Source organism: Lepidochelys olivacea (assembly GCF_965140295.1).
Source record: "Lepidochelys olivacea isolate rLepOli2 genome assembly, chromosome: 7".
Taxonomy (NCBI): domain Eukaryota; kingdom Metazoa; phylum Chordata; order Testudines; family Cheloniidae; genus Lepidochelys; species Lepidochelys olivacea.
In genome coordinates, this window is record NC_140417.1 from 122,213,904 (window position 1) to 122,231,653 (window position 17,750).

At 49.6% G+C, this 17,750-nt stretch overlaps 1 protein-coding gene across 3 annotated transcripts; it reads right to left on the reverse strand.

The window, feature by feature from the left end:
* Positions 1–1,778: 1,778 nt before the first annotated feature.
* BORCS7 (BLOC-1 related complex subunit 7) lies at positions 1,779–12,089 on the reverse strand. Of its 3 annotated transcripts, none has more exons than XM_084633442.1 (6): positions 11,941–12,089; positions 10,552–10,614; positions 8,680–8,723; positions 7,847–7,867; positions 7,306–7,405; positions 1,779–6,119 (listed from the first exon to the last, which is right to left on the reverse strand). In XM_084633442.1, exons 1-6 carry the CDS (start codon positions 12,061–12,063, stop codon positions 6,036–6,038), a joined length of 435 nt encoding a protein of 144 aa, XP_084489568.1. In that variant the 5' UTR covers positions 12,064–12,089; the 3' UTR covers positions 1,779–6,035. The 3 variants fall into 3 exon arrangements, with proteins under 3 accessions (XP_084489568.1, XP_084489567.1, XP_084489569.1); XM_084633441.1 differs by having other exon boundaries at positions 11,914–12,089; XM_084633443.1 differs by lacking the exon at positions 7,306–7,405 and having other exon boundaries at positions 11,914–12,089.
* Between the last annotated feature and the right edge of the window lie 5,661 nt (positions 12,090–17,750).

Consider the following 17,750-nt stretch of genomic DNA (forward strand, 5'->3'; position numbering starts at 1 on the left):
GTCGGGCTCCGTGAGCGCCGTGCCAAGGCTGCCAGGTGGTGACGTGGTTCCTTCTGCTTCCCCCCCCGGAACGCCTGGCAGACCCGGCCCCGCTCCAGCTGCCGCCATCCGGGCTCAGCCCCCCGGGCAAGGGGCCCATTCAGCACCCCCCTCCCATGCCCCCCGCCCCCGGCTGCAGTGCGGGTCGGTGGAGAATTGGGACCATGGGACATCAGGCCCTAGTCACCTCCAGACACCCAAGGGCAGGATTCAGCGGGAAGGGCCGGCCCAGCGACCCTATTCTTCACACCCCAGAACACACTGTGGAGATCCCAGCCCGGGGTGCTGGTTTTCTGGGCCAGCTGGAAGTGTTGCATAGGAAGCACATTCACCCCAGGCAATGAAGCGGCGTGTGGGGCTTTGCACGGATGCCGGTTTTGTTCAATATCTTCATTAATGATCTGGAGGATGGTGTGGATTGCACCCTCAGCAAGTTTGCAGATGACACTAAACTGGGAGGAGTGGTAGATACACTGGAGGGTAGGGATAGGATACAGAGGGCCCTAGACAAATTAGAGGATTGGGACAAAAGAAATCTGATGAGGTTCAACAAGGACAAGTGCAGAGTCCTGCACTTAGGACGGAAGAATCCCATGCACCGCTACAGACTAGGGACCGAATGGCTAGGCAGCAGTTCTGCAGAAAAGGACCTAGGGGTGACAGTGGACGAGAAGCTGGATATGACGAGAAGCTGGCATTGCCAGCAGATCGAGGGACGTCATCGTTCCCCTCTATTTGACATTGGTGAGGCCTCATCTGGAGTACTGTGTCCAGTTTTGGGCCCCACGCTAAAAGAAGGATGTGGAAAAATTGGAAAACGTCCAGCGGAGGGCAACAAAAATGATTAGGGGACTAGAACACATGACTTATGGGGAGAGGCTGAGGGAACTGGGATTATTTAGTCTGCGGAAGAGAAGAATGAGGGGGGATTTGATAGCTGCTTTCAACTACCTGAAAGGGGGTTCCAAAGAGGATGGATCTAGACTGTTCTTAGTGGTAGCAGATGACAGAACAAGGAGTAATGGTCTCAAGTTGCAGTGAGGGAGGTTTAGGTTGGATATTAGGAAAAACTTTTTCACTAGGAGGGTGGTGAAGCACTGGAATGCGTTACCTAAGGAGGGGGTAGAATCTCCTTCCTTTGAAGTTTTTAAGGTCAGGCTTGACAAAGCCCTGGCTGGGATGATTTAGTTGGGGATTGGTCCTGCTTTGAGCAGGGGGTTGGACTAGATGACCTCCTGAGGTCCTTTCCAACCCTGATATTCTATGATTCTATGATGCTATGGCTGATTTAGGAACAGTGGTGATGGTGTCTGCAGGCAATCCAGTCCTCCACATCTACTGGAAAGGTGGTGGTGGTGATGTAGCACCTTGGGGCCAACAGGCATGTTGTGACATTTTGGGGCTCACCCAGACACGTAAAAGCACACATAAAGCTGTCAACACCTGCCCTATAACCTTGGGGTACCTTAAAGCAGCTATGACTCAGATCCCAGTAGCCAGCCCACAAGCACAAGGTCTCACCCCGACGTCCAGCAGCCTAGTTACTCCTTGTAAGGTAACACCAACAGCCCTTAATCCCATGTCTCCCCAAATCTGATCTTCCAAGTTCTTAACTGACAGACCCTCAGACTTTTCCCCTCCAGTTCATCATCCCTGAAGGTGTGAAACCAGCCCCCAGATACCAGTTTACTTTGGTACACCCGCCCCAACAGTTTGTACAACAGAGACCTGCTTGGGGGTAAAAATAAACAAAAAGTTAATTTAATAGACTAACCACAGACTCAATGACGAAATAGTAAGGGAAGCAAACATGTACAAGTTCCACAGCAAATAAACATGCAGAGGAAACTTTAAACTTTACGCTTCCATTGTAGATAAAATCCTTTTTCTCATACAAGCTACCTATTGCCTTTGAAGGATCCCAGCATACCTCCTAACTATATAGAGGATCCAGCATTTCACAGAGAGTATCCCGCCTACAGCCTGTCCCTGTTTCTGGAAGACTTCAGTTTCAAGTCTCCCTTTCCCTTCCCCCACTTTTTTGTCTCTCCTGGCACCGTGACTCATGGTTAAGGCTATGTTTTAGTCAGGGGTATTTTTAGTAAAAGTCATCGACAGGTCACAGGCAGTAAACAAAAATTCACGGCTCGTGACCTGCCCATGACTTATACTATATACCCCTGATTAAAACTTGGGCCAAGGGGCAGCGGGTGCTCTTTTGGGGTGGACAAAGGGCGCTGCGGGTGCGGGGGGGGGGGAAGCAGGTGGCAGCACACAGCCCGGGACCCCTGCTGATGCTGGGCCGGGCAGCAGCACACGGCCTGGGACTCCCACTGGACCGCTGCTGGGGGGAGGGCTGGCAGGCTCTCTACCCAGCTCCACGCAGCTCCCCAGAAGCAGCCGGCATGTCCCTGCAGCTCCTAGGGGGAGCAAAGGCATGGGGGGCTCTGCACGCTGTCCCTGACACAAGCGCCGCCTCCACAGCTCCCATTGGCTGGGAACTGCAGCCAATGGGAGCTGCGGGGTGGTACCTGCAGGCAGGAGCAGCACACAGAGCCCCCTGGTCCCTCCGCCTAGGAGCTGCAGGGACATGACAGCCGCTCCTGGGGAGCCCCCCCCCACGCCCCAGAGGTAAGCATCACCCTGCACCCCATCCCCCTGCCACAGCCCATAGCACCTTCCCACACCCAAACTGCTGCTGGCCCAGGGCTGACCAAGCTGTTCGGGCAGCTCTGGAGCCAGCCACACTGGCCACTGCAGAAGTCACAGAGGTCCCATGACACATGCAGCCTTACTCATGGTTATTTAGAATGGAAGAAACTCTAGCCAGGATGTCTCAATGTCTTTCCATTAACTTTAATGATCCACCATTTCCTGGGCTAGACAACAGATGGGTACCCGAAGCTGGGCCAAGTCTACACTAACACTTATGTTGGCAAAACTTTTGTCCCTCAGGGCTGTGAAAAACACATACCCAAGTGACATAAGGTTTGTCAGCATAAGAGCTCACGTGCACAGCACTATGTCAGCAGGATACTCTCCCACTGACAGAGCTACCGTTTCTCATTGAGCTGGTTTTATTAGGTTGATGGGAGAGCTCTCCCCCATCGGCATAACGCAGCTACATGAGTACTCTTACAGCGGCATGGCCTTAGCTTTGTGTAAACTGGCTTGGGAGATGCCCCTCCCAGCCTTACCTCTCTGCTGTGAAGTGGAGCAGAAGTTTACAAGCAGAGTTTTCTATATCCACAGATATATAAATGAATAACCAATCTGTATAAATATCTCATAATGACCAACAAGTTCAGAGAATTACCCGCTTTCATAAACGACCTTCCCTGATACACTTCTATAGTACAATGTGCAATCAGTTGGTTCAACAGTTCATGTCTGAGGTTTAAACCTTCTGTTCTCCCATGGGGTGTCTGGATCCTGACGGTCACACATGTACCAGGAAAAGATGGAATGGTTCAGCCCTTCTCACCCAACAAAGCAATGCTGCAGATGTTCATCTTGAGATGACAGACCGGCAGGATGACATGGGGAGAAACACTGCAAAGGGAAACTGGTGAAAGAAAATCCTTGACCTCCACATTCAATAACAAGCCTGCCTAGGGTCTGGAATTTCAAGGCAGCAGCTGTTGCAGTTTTAGTAAGAGTCAAGATAATTTTTGTTTTTACAAAGCAGGTGTCAGCACTTACAGGGGCTTGGAGCTATATTCTGCTCTCAGAGCTGCATGCACAGCTCCCAGTTAGGCTACTGGAGTTAACTGGTGTGTCTAAGGGCTGAATGAGCTGTGGTGTGTCAGAGGCCCAAAGAAAGATTATTCTGCTCTCAGTAGTTGCTAGGTGAGCATCCTGCTCAGGATCACTGATTAGCCAATGAGTTTGTTCTCGTGATGGTTTCCATTGGTCAAGTGCGCGCCATTCAATATCATGCAAGGGACAGCTGGATGCAGGTGATGCTCTGGAACAAATGCAGAATACGCCTCTTTATGCTATTGAATTTAGTGTTGCATAAAAACAGCGATTTTTAAATTCCTCTCTGGGCTTTTCTTAACAATTAACCTAACACACCATGTGCAGAAGGAGCAAGCATAACATAAGATATAGCACTAACCGTCAACCTATTCAGGTCATTGGATCTGCCAGTATCCTCTGGACTAGTTTTCCTCAGCAGCTAGCTATAGCACTGTATCATAATGACACTCTCACTATAGGCTTTATATTAAAAAAAGAGATTAAAAATATCTAAATAGGAATGCAAATCTCCTCAGAATTAAAAAATAATCAATCAAAACAGCAGGTGTGTTTTTTAAACCTTCCTCTGCCATGTAGAAAGCCCAACCTAACTGCACTGCACAAGAGACTCACAAGTGAAACTGACTTCTGAAACAGACCCAAAGGAAAGCTCTGCATACATAGATGCTGGAACTAGGGGTGCTGCACCCCCTGGCTTGAAGTGGTTTCCATAATAGACAGGGATTACAGTCTGGTTCAATGGATCTCAGCTCCCCCACTCTACAAATTGTTCCAGCACCCCATCTGCATAGCTCGACAGCTTGTCTCTTTCGCCCATAGAAATAGGTCTTCTCTCTCCCTATAGAATCATCATCATATAGAAATATTTCATCTCATCTCACTGATCAAGCTCCATGGAATTTCTAAAAAGTGATGAAAAGCACAGTCAGTGAATAAAGTGCTTCTCCTATGACTAAGTGGAGAGGCTATTAGTAACATGGAAAAGCAATTTACAAAAAAACCAGCAACCACAGACAACATATTTGTCTTGGACCCAAATTAAAGTCAATGGGAGCTTTGCCACTGAGTTTAATGGAAGCAGGTCCATTGATGGCATCCTTTAAAACACACTATTAGTACCTCACAGCTGTATATCTGAATAGTTTACTGATTCTGTACAGAGTTACAGAATGAATCCAAGGCTGCTTGATCAAGAGCCATAACAGCAATGAAATAGGAAGAATGCAGTTCAAGGCCAAAACAGACAGCAGATGTACTGGCAAAAGATACAACATTCCAACCCTGTGTTTTAGATTATATACAGAAACTAAGGAACAGTACAGTGCTAATGACATTCATGAAACAGATATCCTATTGGACAGGTGACAAAGGACCAGTACAGCGCTAATGACATTCATGACACCCAGGTGACAAAGGGCCAGGCAAGTCGTCAGATGCTGTATGTACCTACACACCTGGGTTTGAAAATTCTGGCCCATATTAGGTTCCCTAAAGCCATATTTAAGCAACTGATTTCCAAAGGTGATGTGTGTATGCAGCTCCCACTGACCAAACTCGTAGTGGTGGCTGCTCAATTCTCCAGAAAAAACAAGAAGATTGTTTATGTGTCGAAATGTGAATGTAGGTTCCCATGTGAAAATGCTGGCCCTGCTTTCTGTACTTTGCGGGTGGGGAATGTAAACTTGTGTGAAGAACGCTGGGCAGTGCATCTCCATCACCGCACCTGTTAACTCTGTGAAGAACAGCTCTATATTCAGCAGAAATTATAGATGGGGGAATTCACCCTAGAGCAGAGGACCCAAGAAAGCTATATGGGTTTGAATGGGACCCAAGTCACGTGTTTGGCATTGGGCTGAATATAAATAACAACAGACGTTGCCTTTGATTCATTAGCTGAACATGCGCAATGCCTTGGGGAAAGGAAAACCCCTATTCAAATAGTACTTTGCATAGAAAAGAACACAGACATGAACAGTGTTAGTCACAGGAAAGTTTTGGTAAAGTCTGCTTTAAATTAAGCGCAAGCAAGTGATCTAGCCTTTGGTATAGGGAGAGAGTTTGTGATGAGCAGGTTACAGAGCCGTCCCACGCCTATCCACAGCCCTGCACGTTCAGTACCACACACGCTGCATTTTCACAACTGACTTTCAGCACAGCTCAGCCTTGCAATGTAACTGCTGAAGCAGGAAGAGACTCTGAAGCTCCACCGACACAGGTCGTCCCATCAGCTCCCGCTAGGTGTGCTGGGTATTTCGGTTCTCCTGCTTCATTTCAGAAGGTGACTCAGCTGGTCCTGCAGATTTGATGAATGCTCGACACTGGGGACCAGACAGACGGAAGTGTTCAAAGTCAGATCAGCTCCCCAAATCTCTGTGTTTTGGTTGCTAAATAGATGCACATGCCATTACCACTTGTGCATGAGGGAACAGAACTGCTCTGTTAAAGAAGTTAGGAGGGGAAAATACCTTGTGAATCAGACAAGAGCCATGAGAATGACTAAAGGATTAGAAAACATGCCCTATAGTTATAGTCTCAAAGAGCTTAATCTATTTAGCTTAACAAGGAGAAGGTTAAGGGGTGACTTGATCACCATCTATAAGTATCCACATGGGGAACAAATATTTAATAATGGGGTCTTCAATCTAGCAGAGGAAGGTATAATGCAATCCAACAGCTGGAAGTCAAAGTTAGACAAATTCAGACTGGAAATAAGACGTAAATTTTTAACAGTGAGTGTAATTAACCATTGGAACAATTTACCCAGGGTCGTGGTGGATTCTCCATCTCTGACCATTTTTAAATCAAGATGGGATGTTTTTCTGTTCTCGGAATTATTTTGGGGACGTTCTGTGGCCTGTGTTATACAGGAGGTCAGACTAGATGATCAAATTGGTCCCTTCTAGCCTTAGAATCTATGAATCATCCAACCCATACCACATGCCATCACAAAGGCGAATTGTCTGCAAAGCCTGTGACTGGACCAAAGCCAAAATAACTCAGCACATCTATAAGCACAGAGCAAAGCTTTTCTTTTGCTCAAAAACCATCACAAATCAGAAACAGTGGCAAGTGAGGAACAGTTACAAAGATCCCAAGTGACCTGCATATTCTACTTAAACCCTGCTGAGAGGCTGAATGTCAGACAGGGGGACTAAACTGAGCCCTGATACAAGTGGGCATAATGCACCTAGGAGGCAATGAGGGCTCCATCCACTTATGCCAGAGCTAAACTGGACCCCGAGCATGGAATAAAGAGCAACCAGGATCTGGCTTACGATGCCTAGTGCATTTCATCTGGAAGGATCACAAAGGACTTCACAAACGAAATTACTAGTTGCGGAGAGAATGAGTAGGGTTGGTGGCAACTTAAATTTCTTCATAACAAATTTTAAAAGAAAAATTTTGTTTCATTCAGAATTTCAGGGTTTTTTTTTTTCAATTTTGCAATGAAAAAATTCAAAACAAAAAGTACATTTCCATTTCAAATTTCAAAATGTTACTTGCATTTTTCCCCCTTTCTCCCCTTACACTGCTGCTAAGATACCATGGTGATGGGAGCTTGAGATAGGAACTTGGCCAGGATACTAGGATGAACACCCGACTCCTGCAAAAAGCGCAAGTGATCATGAGCAATCAGTGCCTTGGTGTTGTATCTCATCCAAATCCCCGCTAACAGTACAGCATCCCTGAGAGAGGAAAGATCGCCCCCTACTGAGTCATCAACATGACTTCATGCAGCACCCTGAGTTTTCCTTGGAGGTTCCTTATCCAAGCAATGACCTAGTGTGACCCCGCTAAGTTTATGAGCTGATCGTTCCCTTCTTTGTACCTTGGGGCCACATTCAACTTCCTCTGGAGAAAAGAAAACATCACGCCATGCTAGGACATGCTGCCTTCATGTCATTGCAGATTTACTTGCTGAAAATAGAAAATCCAGCCAGGCATCATGCAAACTATGAGAGGGAAACAACATGGACTATCTGCTGAGGGTTAGCAAGAGAGGTATAAGCTTAATAAATCGGCTAATAAAACAGGCTATACTCACTTCTTCTGAATAGCTTCTTGTCTAGACGAGGAAAGAAGAGAAAAAGTATTGTTGGAAAAATAGCAACAGGGCTAATTAAGTGCTGGTAAAAGGGGCTTGACTGACTGCTCCGAAAACTGAAACCATCAATTTGTCTTTAGAACAGGCCCAGCAGGGGCAGCAGCAGGGCAAGCTGCCCCCACACTGCCCTGGCACCATGTCTCAACCCTGACCTGGAGGACAACCTCTTCAGGTGAGAGGGGAGTCCTGTCTCCATGACCTATTCAGTCCTCAGCTGATTGCTAATGGGGGTGCGTGCAGAGGTGCGGACGCCCTCACCCACTAGGAACTTGATGGAGACTCATCAACTCATGTCTCACACACACCGAACAGCCATCACATGGTGATGACTACAGGTGACTAGCGTCCTGGACAGAATTCATACTGGTAGCCTAGAGCTAGAAAGCATCATGTTGAATATGGAGATTTTTTGCTGGCACTTGTCTGCTTCTATCCCATGTGACTCATTCAAGTGACCATGGCTCATGCAGTTTAGCACCAACACTTAACACCGAAGGGGACGTTGCAATGTTTTTTATCTGAACAATGTCCCTTTAACAAACTGTAGGCCAGCACGGTGAGCTAGTGATACAGGGTTCCAAACCGTGGCCTGCTCAGTCCCAGCAGAGAGGAGGACAGGAGCCCTCCCTCATGCTGGAATGCCCCATTTTGGCCAGCGCTCAGACCAGGCTCCATGCAAAGCCACCAAAATGTGGGGCCTTTAAGGGGAATGAAAGGGGTTTCCATGAGATCAGCCCCCCCAAAACCCAGAGTACCCAGTGCTCCCTACTTACTGGTACTGGAGATGAGTGGTTATGATAGCCATCTTCCTTAGACTCTGCAAAGCACAAAATGAGGAATTACGGACCTTCTCTGTCCTGAGCATCTCGGCAGAATTAGTGTGAGCTGTTCTAGAATGATGACAACTCTGCATATTCCTGCAGCAGCTTTTCCCCCCTCCCCATCCCTCATCGCAACCCAATGGAGTTTATAGGCTGCACGGGAAAAGTTCACCTCCCTCACCCTGAAACCCAGCTACCTCAGGGGAGCTCTTGAACAACTATCACAGATAACCCCGAAAAGACCATTTCTCCTCTGCTCTTTTCAGGCTCTTTTGCTGCGCTCATCTTGGCAGCACCTGAGCACTTTCCATTAGTGCATTAAGTGATGGGACTGACATCTATCGTGTGTGGTTTGTTCTCTCATTCTCTCCCCAGGATGCAGGGAAGGGTCGTATTTTGGTAGGATTTTAAAAAAATACACACACACGTTGCTATGTGTTTCTGTTAGAGGAGGCAAGGTCAAATAAACGCGCCTTGCACTTGGATTGGGCTCATCGGCCTGACCTCTTGTATTCAGCCCTGTTAAACACTACATCATTCCCACTAACGCTGTATCCAGCCAGCTCTCAAATTTCTGCTGTGCTACTGCCTTGACCAGCTCCCTTGTGAGCCTAATCCACTGCCCAGAGGCTTGTGTTATTCAGAACTAAACATCTCCTGCATTAGCTTCAGGCCACTGCTTCTTGCCTCGTCATTTTGACCTTGCAAGGACAAGCTCACCAATCCTGGAATACTACTGTGTGGAGCTGCCTCCCTTGAAAGCAAATATTCTCCCACAGAGATGTGAGAGAGTAAACAAGTCCAGAAAACAGCAAAGGGGTCATTTCTACCTGATCTAGCAAATTTCACTTCAGGACTTCACTCATCCGTCAGTGTCATGAAATGTAACAAGCCAGGGGCCTACAGGAGGTGAAATATAAGTCTGCAGAGGGTAAGCTAGAAAGGGTGCAACAATAATAAAGACTCTGAAGCCCTTCAGTAATGGGATAATTCAGCACAAACTACTATTACCGCTCTTGAGGTCCAAGCTACTGTGTCTACTAGGAAGGATTCTGGTGTTGTGAGCTTCAGGGGAATCCCACAGTTTTGCCTCTGCAGTTCAGGAAATCATAGCTGGCAAGTTCGGTGAAGAATTCCTAGATGTAGCAAGCCCATCCCACTGCATCAATGCAAGACTGGCCTATAGTGAGCTCTATTAGAAAGAACTACACTACAACAAAAGAGTAATAATCTGCACTTCTATAGCACCGTCCATGCCACGATCTCAGAGTGCTTTTCAAGTCCCCGTGAACTGAGCTTAACAACACCCCTGAGAGGTCAGGGGACATTATCACCATTTTACAGACAAGGAAACTGAGGCCTGGAGAGATTAAGTGCCTGATTTTCACGGACTTCAATGGGAGCTGTGTGTGCTCAGCACCTCCTGAAATTAGGCCATAAATGACATGCCCAAGTTCATGCAGAAAATTGACAGCAGAGCCAGAAACAGAACCCAGGTCTCCAAAACCATGCTCTGATGTGTTCCCAGCCTCTGTTTGCCAGATGCTGGAAATGGGCAACAGAGGATGAATCACTTGATTACCTGTTCTGTTCATTCCCTCTGGGGCACCTGGCATTGGCCACTGTCGGAAGACAGGATACTGGGCTAGATGGACCATTGGTCTGACCCAGTATGGCCGTTCTTATGACTCCTAGCTCTGTACTTCAGCCACAAGATTCCCCTTCCGTACTCTGCACTGCCTTGCAGCCCCACGCTCTGTGCCAAAATCCAGTCATTCCTATTAATCAGAAATGCCATTACTTCAGCAGATAAACGTTCCTTACATCTTCCGAGTGCAGGATGGCATCTTCTTGCATCACCATGTTTCTAGCCGCATGACCCAGGAGCTGAAAAACAGACACGCAAACTGCAGGCAGAAGTCCCGGGCCACCGGGGATTTCTTGTGGCTGCCACTCAACAGATCAGCACACAGAACTGATTGAATTGGGAATTCACTTCACTGGGATTAACTCTGCAACGATCGTGCCTTGGATGAAACAGACCAGCAGAGAATGGGGTTTCCTGCAGCATCTTTCACAAAAGAAAAGGAGGACTTGTGGCACCTTAGAGACTAACCAATTTATTTGAGCATGGTTCGTCTCTAAGGTGCCACAAGTCCTCCTTTTCTTTTTGCGAATACAGACTAACACGGCTGCTACTCTGAAACCTTTCACAAAAGAGGTGACAATGCGTTTTACAGTGAGATATGGTGTCAGCAGTGACGGTGATGGTGTAGGCAAACGCAGCAGCCAGTGCACTCAAGAATGGTTCGGCAGTAAAAACCCGTTTGACTAGACAGGGGGTATGCTGGACTTGGGGATCTGCCATCTCTGGGTCCGGAAGTATTTTCCACTCCCTAACTCTTGGGATTTGAGGACGGCCAGGCTCCAGGTCTCCAACGCAGCGAAGACGCCAAATGCTGGCCAGCTCTGGCCCGCATTCTCACGGGATGGGTTTCCTGAGGTCAAGGTTGCACGTGTGGGTTCTGAGCCAGCGCTCCACACCCACCTCAGGTTCTCATTCATCCCCTGGGCCCTGCCCCACGGGGCAGATTATGCTCTGCCCAAGGAGGGGGCAGAGTGACCGCTCCCCGGGGGGAAGGCTCCAGGTCAGGGCCTGTGTCCAACGCACACGAGCTGTATTAATCCAGAGCCCCCAGGGGTGTTTTGCCGGGAGAGCTGAGTCACACTCGACCCCTCCGATTGGGGCGGGTAGCTGGGGCAGCCCCACCAGGCTCAGGAGGGCCCCACTGATGGGGCCGACCTGGGCGCAGCTCGCAAGGGGACACCTGCGGGGTCCCCATCCGCCGCAGGGATGCCAGGGGTGCTCGGAGCGGAGAGGGGGAGAGAGACCAGGGAGGGGAGGAGCAGGTCGCTCCAGCCAGACCTCGGCCCCCTTCTCAGGCCGGGGGGGGGGAAGAGGCTGGGGAGCCCCCAGGGCAGGGGGCAGTTCCCAGCATGCACTGCTCCGCCCAAGCCCCGCTGGGCGTGTCCCGCAGCACAAGGCACCGACGTGACATTTTGACCCCGCTCCAGCCGGACCCAGAGACCACGGGCCCCGGCTTCCAGCCGGACTACACTTCCCAGCACACCCCGCGGCTGGCGCGCTGCATGCTGGGTGTTGTAGTCCCGGCGGCGGGCCCTCACCTCGGAGCTCCGCGAGCCTTTCAGCACCTGCTTGGTGAGGGCGATCACGTCGGTGCCGCAGCCGGTCACCCTGTCGATCAGCAGCCCCTTCACCGAGCGGCCGAACCGCGCCTGGGCATCGGACGCGCCCCCCGCCGGAGCCGCCGCCATCTTGGGGCTGCCACAGCCTGCGCCCCGCCCCCTCAAGGCCGGGCGACGGCGAGCGCCGGAGGACAGACTAGAGGGGAAGGCGAAGCAGGGTGTGGGCGATTCCTGCCTCGCCATGGGGATGGGGCTGCCCTGCTAGGGGTCGGTGGCACCAGCCTCCAGAGGTCCTGCCTGGTGGCCCAGGTCTCTGCAGCAGGGGCAGCGAGCCTTGCAATGAGGGGCATGGCCCTGGCTAGTGACCCTTTGTGGAGTCCCATGGCACCCCGCCCTGGGCGAGGTCCTAGGCCACATGTTTTTATTGGAGGGGGTTTGCCAACTCCCTGCACTATTAAAGCAGAGTTTCCTTGCAGAATCCTTGCTATGGCAGCCCGGGCACAGACTGATTTCAGCCGGATCCCTCCCAGGTCCCGTATGGGAAAGGAGACAATGTCGCTCCCCTTTCCTCTCTCCCCACCACCCTACTCCCTTGCAGTGATCCAGGTTTCTGGGGCAGCTGCTCCTAATGACTCAGTTGTATGGGGATGTGCAATCCCTGATCACACCCTGGCCCCTTTCAAACAAGCTGTTCCTCAGCCCCAGCCCCTCCACGTGATTTTTGGCAGCACGTTGTCAGTGTGGTGGGGAAATTGAGGCGGCGGAAGGGGGGGGGCAGTGTTCTGCAGCAACAGGTTCAATAGTGAGCTCTCCACCGTGACATACGTGTGCCGAGCCACAGGCAAGGAGCCTCAACCCCCCAACACACAGCTGCCCTGCCCAGTGTTCCCAAACTAGGGCAGGCAACGACATAGAGGAACTTCCCACCCCCAGTGGGGCCCTGCCCCAAAAATAGACAGCATCTGCCGGTGGGAACACTGACCTGACTCCCCCATCCCGTATGACCCCGGGACTTTCCAATGGCCATGTGGGACCATGGGGCAACTTCAAAAATCAGAGCCAGCTGTGGGATGTCCTGCACAGCAGGGGGCTCTTGAGAGGTATGCCCGGTGGTTGTGCCCTTCCTGTTGATCCCAACCAGCTGGCAGTGCTGAGCCCAGCTCAGAGGCTGGGTCAAGCATGCTCAGTGTCTGCCAGATGCTTAGTTTTGTGGTCCCCAGCTGCAGGGCTCTTGTCTGTGGGGATGGGAACAGGGTACGGATAACGCTCAAATTCCTACCTTGGCAAATTTCTTTACAACCATGTAGCTAATTCTCCCTAGTTGAATGATTTGAAATCAGACACCTCTGCTGTCTTTAAAATAAAGGCACCCGGGACAGCAGCCCAGCACTTGCCAGGATGACCAACACTAAAATAACAATCTTTTGGCCTCAGCCCAGCCCTCCTCATCTACCCTTTGCTAACAAGCAAGTGTGTGCAGTGCTCCTGGGCCAGCTTGCACTAATAAACCAGCATGTACAGTGCAGCAGAGCCATCCAATTCAGCACTTGTGAGCAACCTAGAATAACAAAACTGCCTTGGGAGCCAATGACCTGTATGTGCCCGGCTGTTGGTTACTGCGCTTCTCGTTGATTACTAAGGCTTGTCTACGCTACAGGGGCTAGAGCAGCGTAGCTACGCCACATAGGTATGTCAGCGTAACCTGTAGTGTAGACGCTGTCTGTACTGATGGAAGGGTCTTTTCTATCACTGTAGGAAAACCACCTCTCCCAGCAATGGTATTGAGGTCGGAGGAAGCATCCTTTCATCAACCTAGCTGCATCTACAAGCTCAGCTTTGCTACAGCGGTCAGCAGCATGGATTTTTCAGACCCCTGAGAGCCATGGCTAAGCTGACCTAAGCTCTAAGCATAGACCAGGCCTCAGTGTGCACAGGAAAAATTCAAAGCGTCCACTTCACTTCAGAACTATAACAATGCGTCTTACTTACTTTTCATCAGAGGATCTCAAAGTGATTTACAGACACTAGGGAATCAGTCGTCCCCCAAGAGGCAGGGGAGTATAATGGGGGGAGGGATAGCTCAGTGATTTGAGCATTGGCCTGCTAAACCCAGGGTTGTGAACTCAATCTTTGAGGGGGCCATTTAGGGATCTGGGGCAAAAATTGGGGATTGGTCCTGCTTGGAGCAGGGGGTTGGACTAGATGACCTCCTGAGGTCCCTTCCAACCCTGATATTCTATAATTAACTCCATTTTGCAGATGTGTAAACAGGCACAGAAGGGCTAAGTGACTTGCCCCAATTCTCATAGCAAGTCAGTGGCAAAGTTGGTCATGGGACCCATGAGTCCTAGCTCCCAGACCCCTGCACTGCCCACTGGCCAACACTCCTTTGGTATCATACCCCTCTTCCCAAGCTTTCACTTCTTGAGATTGCTTTCCTTCTTACACAGGCTTGGGAAGGACATTGCTGGTCTTTGCCCAGGGAAACATGTCATCTTTTTTCTCGTAAATAAACTGCTTACCAGCTGCTTTAAAGACAGGATGACTGCTAACATACTACCAATGTACTGCTGTTAATATAACTTTTTGCACGGCTATAGCACTTGAGAGTCTCAAAGGAGATTAGAGCAGATGATCATGTGCCTCAGAGCTCCCCTCACTCATTCTCATAGGTAAGTCTTATCCTTTTTATTTGGGGGAAACTGAGGCGCAATGCAGGCTTACATCCCCTCCCCTGTATTGTCATTTGCATTACTTCCCCTCCCACTGCTCCCATCTCCTTCCCCCAAGTAGTAGCTTTACAAACCCTTGGAAAAGTAGTTGACTTTGTGCACCTCTTCGAGGCCACTCTGCTGAATCTGTCCCCAAGGGTACAGTGGAAATCAGGTAGCATCAGAGAGAGAACTCGGAGCTCGGCCAACACGACAAGCCATTAATTGCAGCACATGTGGTTTATCTTCACTCTGGAACATACCGTCTTGTCCGTGCCATTTAAGTGTACGCTCTGAGTACTGTCCCGGCCATTACCTTGAGGTGTTCAAGGGAACCCAGCCACCGAGGACAGCTGTTGAGGCCACCAGAATGGAAAAGGGGGGATGCTAGGAAGCTGAGACAGCATCAGCCTTCCCAACGGTAGGTGGAAGGATGTTATGGAGTCTTGGATCCATGGCAAAAAGGAACCTGACCAGACTTAAACCAGATGTAAACCCAAGTAGCCTCAGCAAGATGCTCATCGTAAAGGGGCAGCTAGTCATTCATAGAGCCAAAGGGTTAGAAGGGACCACAAGGGTCACCTAGTCTAACTGCCTGCCAAGATGTCAGATTTGTTGTGGCTAAACCATCCAAGACAGATGGCTCCAGCTTCCTTTTGAAAACCTCCAATGACAGAGCTTCCACAACCTCCCTAGGCATCTGTGCCATTGTCCTACTGTTCTTACAGTTAGGAAGTTTTTCCTGAGATTTAATCTACCATGCTGTAGTTTGAACCCATTGTCCCTTGTCCTGCCCATTAACACAGTAGCAATAATATTCATAAAAATACGTTGCCCTTCTACAGAACTTTCCATCCCACCATCTCAGACTGCTCCACAAGTTAATTAGACTGCACAATACCCCTGCTGACGTATGTTCCGCACTCTCCAATCTTAGAGCAGTTCCCTTTCATGGTGACGGCTGGATCCGGCCATTAAACCCAGTAGGTAGGAAACTGCCCTCCGGAAGACCCCTTTGAGCCCCAGTGTATTGTAACCCTGGGTGGCAGCAGAGCGGTCTCGTCTTCATTCACGTCAGGCCGGGTTCATTTCCCTCGAGCAGAGGGAGAAGTTGCACTCACGGTACATGTACACAATACCCCGAGACTGAGCCAGAAAACAAGGCGCTGCTTTATCACACAGCTCACAAGCTGTAAAAAGGCAGAGGTGAATCCGTACTTAACCACAGCACTACACCTCACGTTGTCTAACCCATGGGGAATCGGTGCAAAAGGAATCCACATTCATTGCTAAAGATTCAGGGCTGCTAGGCCCACCTTTTCCAGGCTACCTTTCGAGAGGAATCCCACTTTCCCCACCACGCGGGATCCTGCCCCGCTCCGTCCTCTGCCTCGGCTCTTCTTCCGGCTGGAGACCTGTCCCCCCCTCATTGGGTCAACCCCTGGCTAGGGCACCGCCGCATTCACCCAAAGTGCTGTGTTCACCCAATGGGCTGCCAACACAGCAGTAGCCGTTATATGGCACAAGGACTTTTTTAACGTCATCTAGTCCATCTGCCATTGTGGTACTTCCTACGCACCTGGAAAGGCCATGCATCAGAGCAGGAAGAGTCCTTTAAGGCCATTTCAAAAGAAGCCAGTTCCCTTATGAGTTGTTTCCTGTTTGATCGAAAAATAACTGCCTTTCTTTCTATACAGTGGAACTATGTAATGGTAGAGCCTTGGTATTTCAAAGCACCCCAGAGGCACTTGCTTTTCCTTCCCACTCACTGGAAAGCTGCACGGCTGGGTTCAGGTGAGACACCTCTGTCAGTCTAATATCCCTCAGCGACTCTCAGCTTAGCTGTGCTTCCAGTTGGGTTTTCTATCTCAGTCTGCGATCTCAGAGTATAACTGAGTTCTTCCCCTCCCACTCCCGCTCCCCGCATGCATCACCCTGTCTCCCACTTACACCTATGCAACCCTGTGGGAGCACAGAAGATTCAAAGAAGAGCCACGAGAATGATCAATTGATTGGAAGCCATGCCTAATAGTAACAAACTCAAGGAGCTCAATTGGTTTAGCTGATGAAAGAGACTGTTAAGGGGTGACGATCACCGTCTGCAAATACCTATGTGGGGAACAGAAATTTGATATTAGAGGCTGCTTCAGTCTAGCAGACAAAACCATAACAAGAGCTAATGGCTAGAAGTTGAAAATGGACAGCCTTAGACTAGCATTAAAGGTGCTATTTTTAACAGGGAGGTAATTAAACACTGGAACAACTTACCCAGGGTTAGGGTGGATTCTCCATCACTAGCAAATGTTAAAAATCATAGTTGGCTGTTTTTCTAGAAGACCTGCTCTAGTTTAAACAGGAACGAATTCAGGGAAATCCCATGGCCTCTGTTATCCAGGTCAGCAGGATGATCACTTGGGGAATGGACGCTGTTAATGTACCTGTTGTGGCTAGCCATAAAAGCTGTCCTTCTGTGCTATTTAGTTATCTTGGCTGTTCCCTATAGCCCCTATGCAGATACTTTGGCAATATAAAAACACAGCCGTGGTCCCTTCTCAGAGCTCTGATATTTGGCGTCCTCTTTAGCTCCTTCCTCCCAGAGTATGCAGTAAATCAGGCAAGAATTCCACAGGGGAGGATGGCTCTAAGAAGTGGGTTTTAAGGAGGGAGATCCAGTGGTGTTGGCTCCCTACTGATTCAGGGGGAAGACCACCCCTCTACTGGATTTCCAACACCACTTCCTGCAGCTCTTCCAGCAATGTGCTGCTGAACTAGCCCAAGGCTGCTTAGCTCATGAGAGCTGCCCAGATCCCTGCACAAGCAGGCTGGTCCCCATGGAGTTTATCTGCACTAAGGAAGGGCTCATGATTATTAAAGCACTGAATTAGGACTCTGAAGTCCTGGGTTCAAGTCCCACCTTTGACCAGTCTCTTACTCCTTGAATGGTCCCCATCTGTACAATGGGGTCAAAATCTTCCTTTGTCTAACTGGATTGTAAATGGTTAGGGGCCAGGATTGGCTCTCACCATGCAGCTGTACAGCACGTGCTCCAATGGGGCCACGATCTGACTTGGGGCCTCTAGCTGCTACCGTAATGCACATAACAAT

What these genes read in the sequence shown, in the direction of transcription:
- BORCS7 (XM_084633441.1), bottom strand. Translation starts at nt 12,063, where the DNA reads ATGGCGGCGGCTCCGGCGGGGGGCGCGTCCGATGCCCAGGCGCGGTTC. An exon ending in ACCACTCATCTCCAGTACCA is followed by an intron (nt 7,868 to 8,679) that starts GTAAGTAGGGAG and finishes TTCCTCGTCTAG; the next exon opens with ACAAGAAGCTATTCAGAAGA. An exon ending in GGGGAGAAAGGGGGAAAAAT is followed by an intron (nt 6,120 to 7,305) that starts GCAAGTAACATT and finishes TCTGGTCCCCAG; the next exon opens with TGTCGAGCATTCATCAAATC.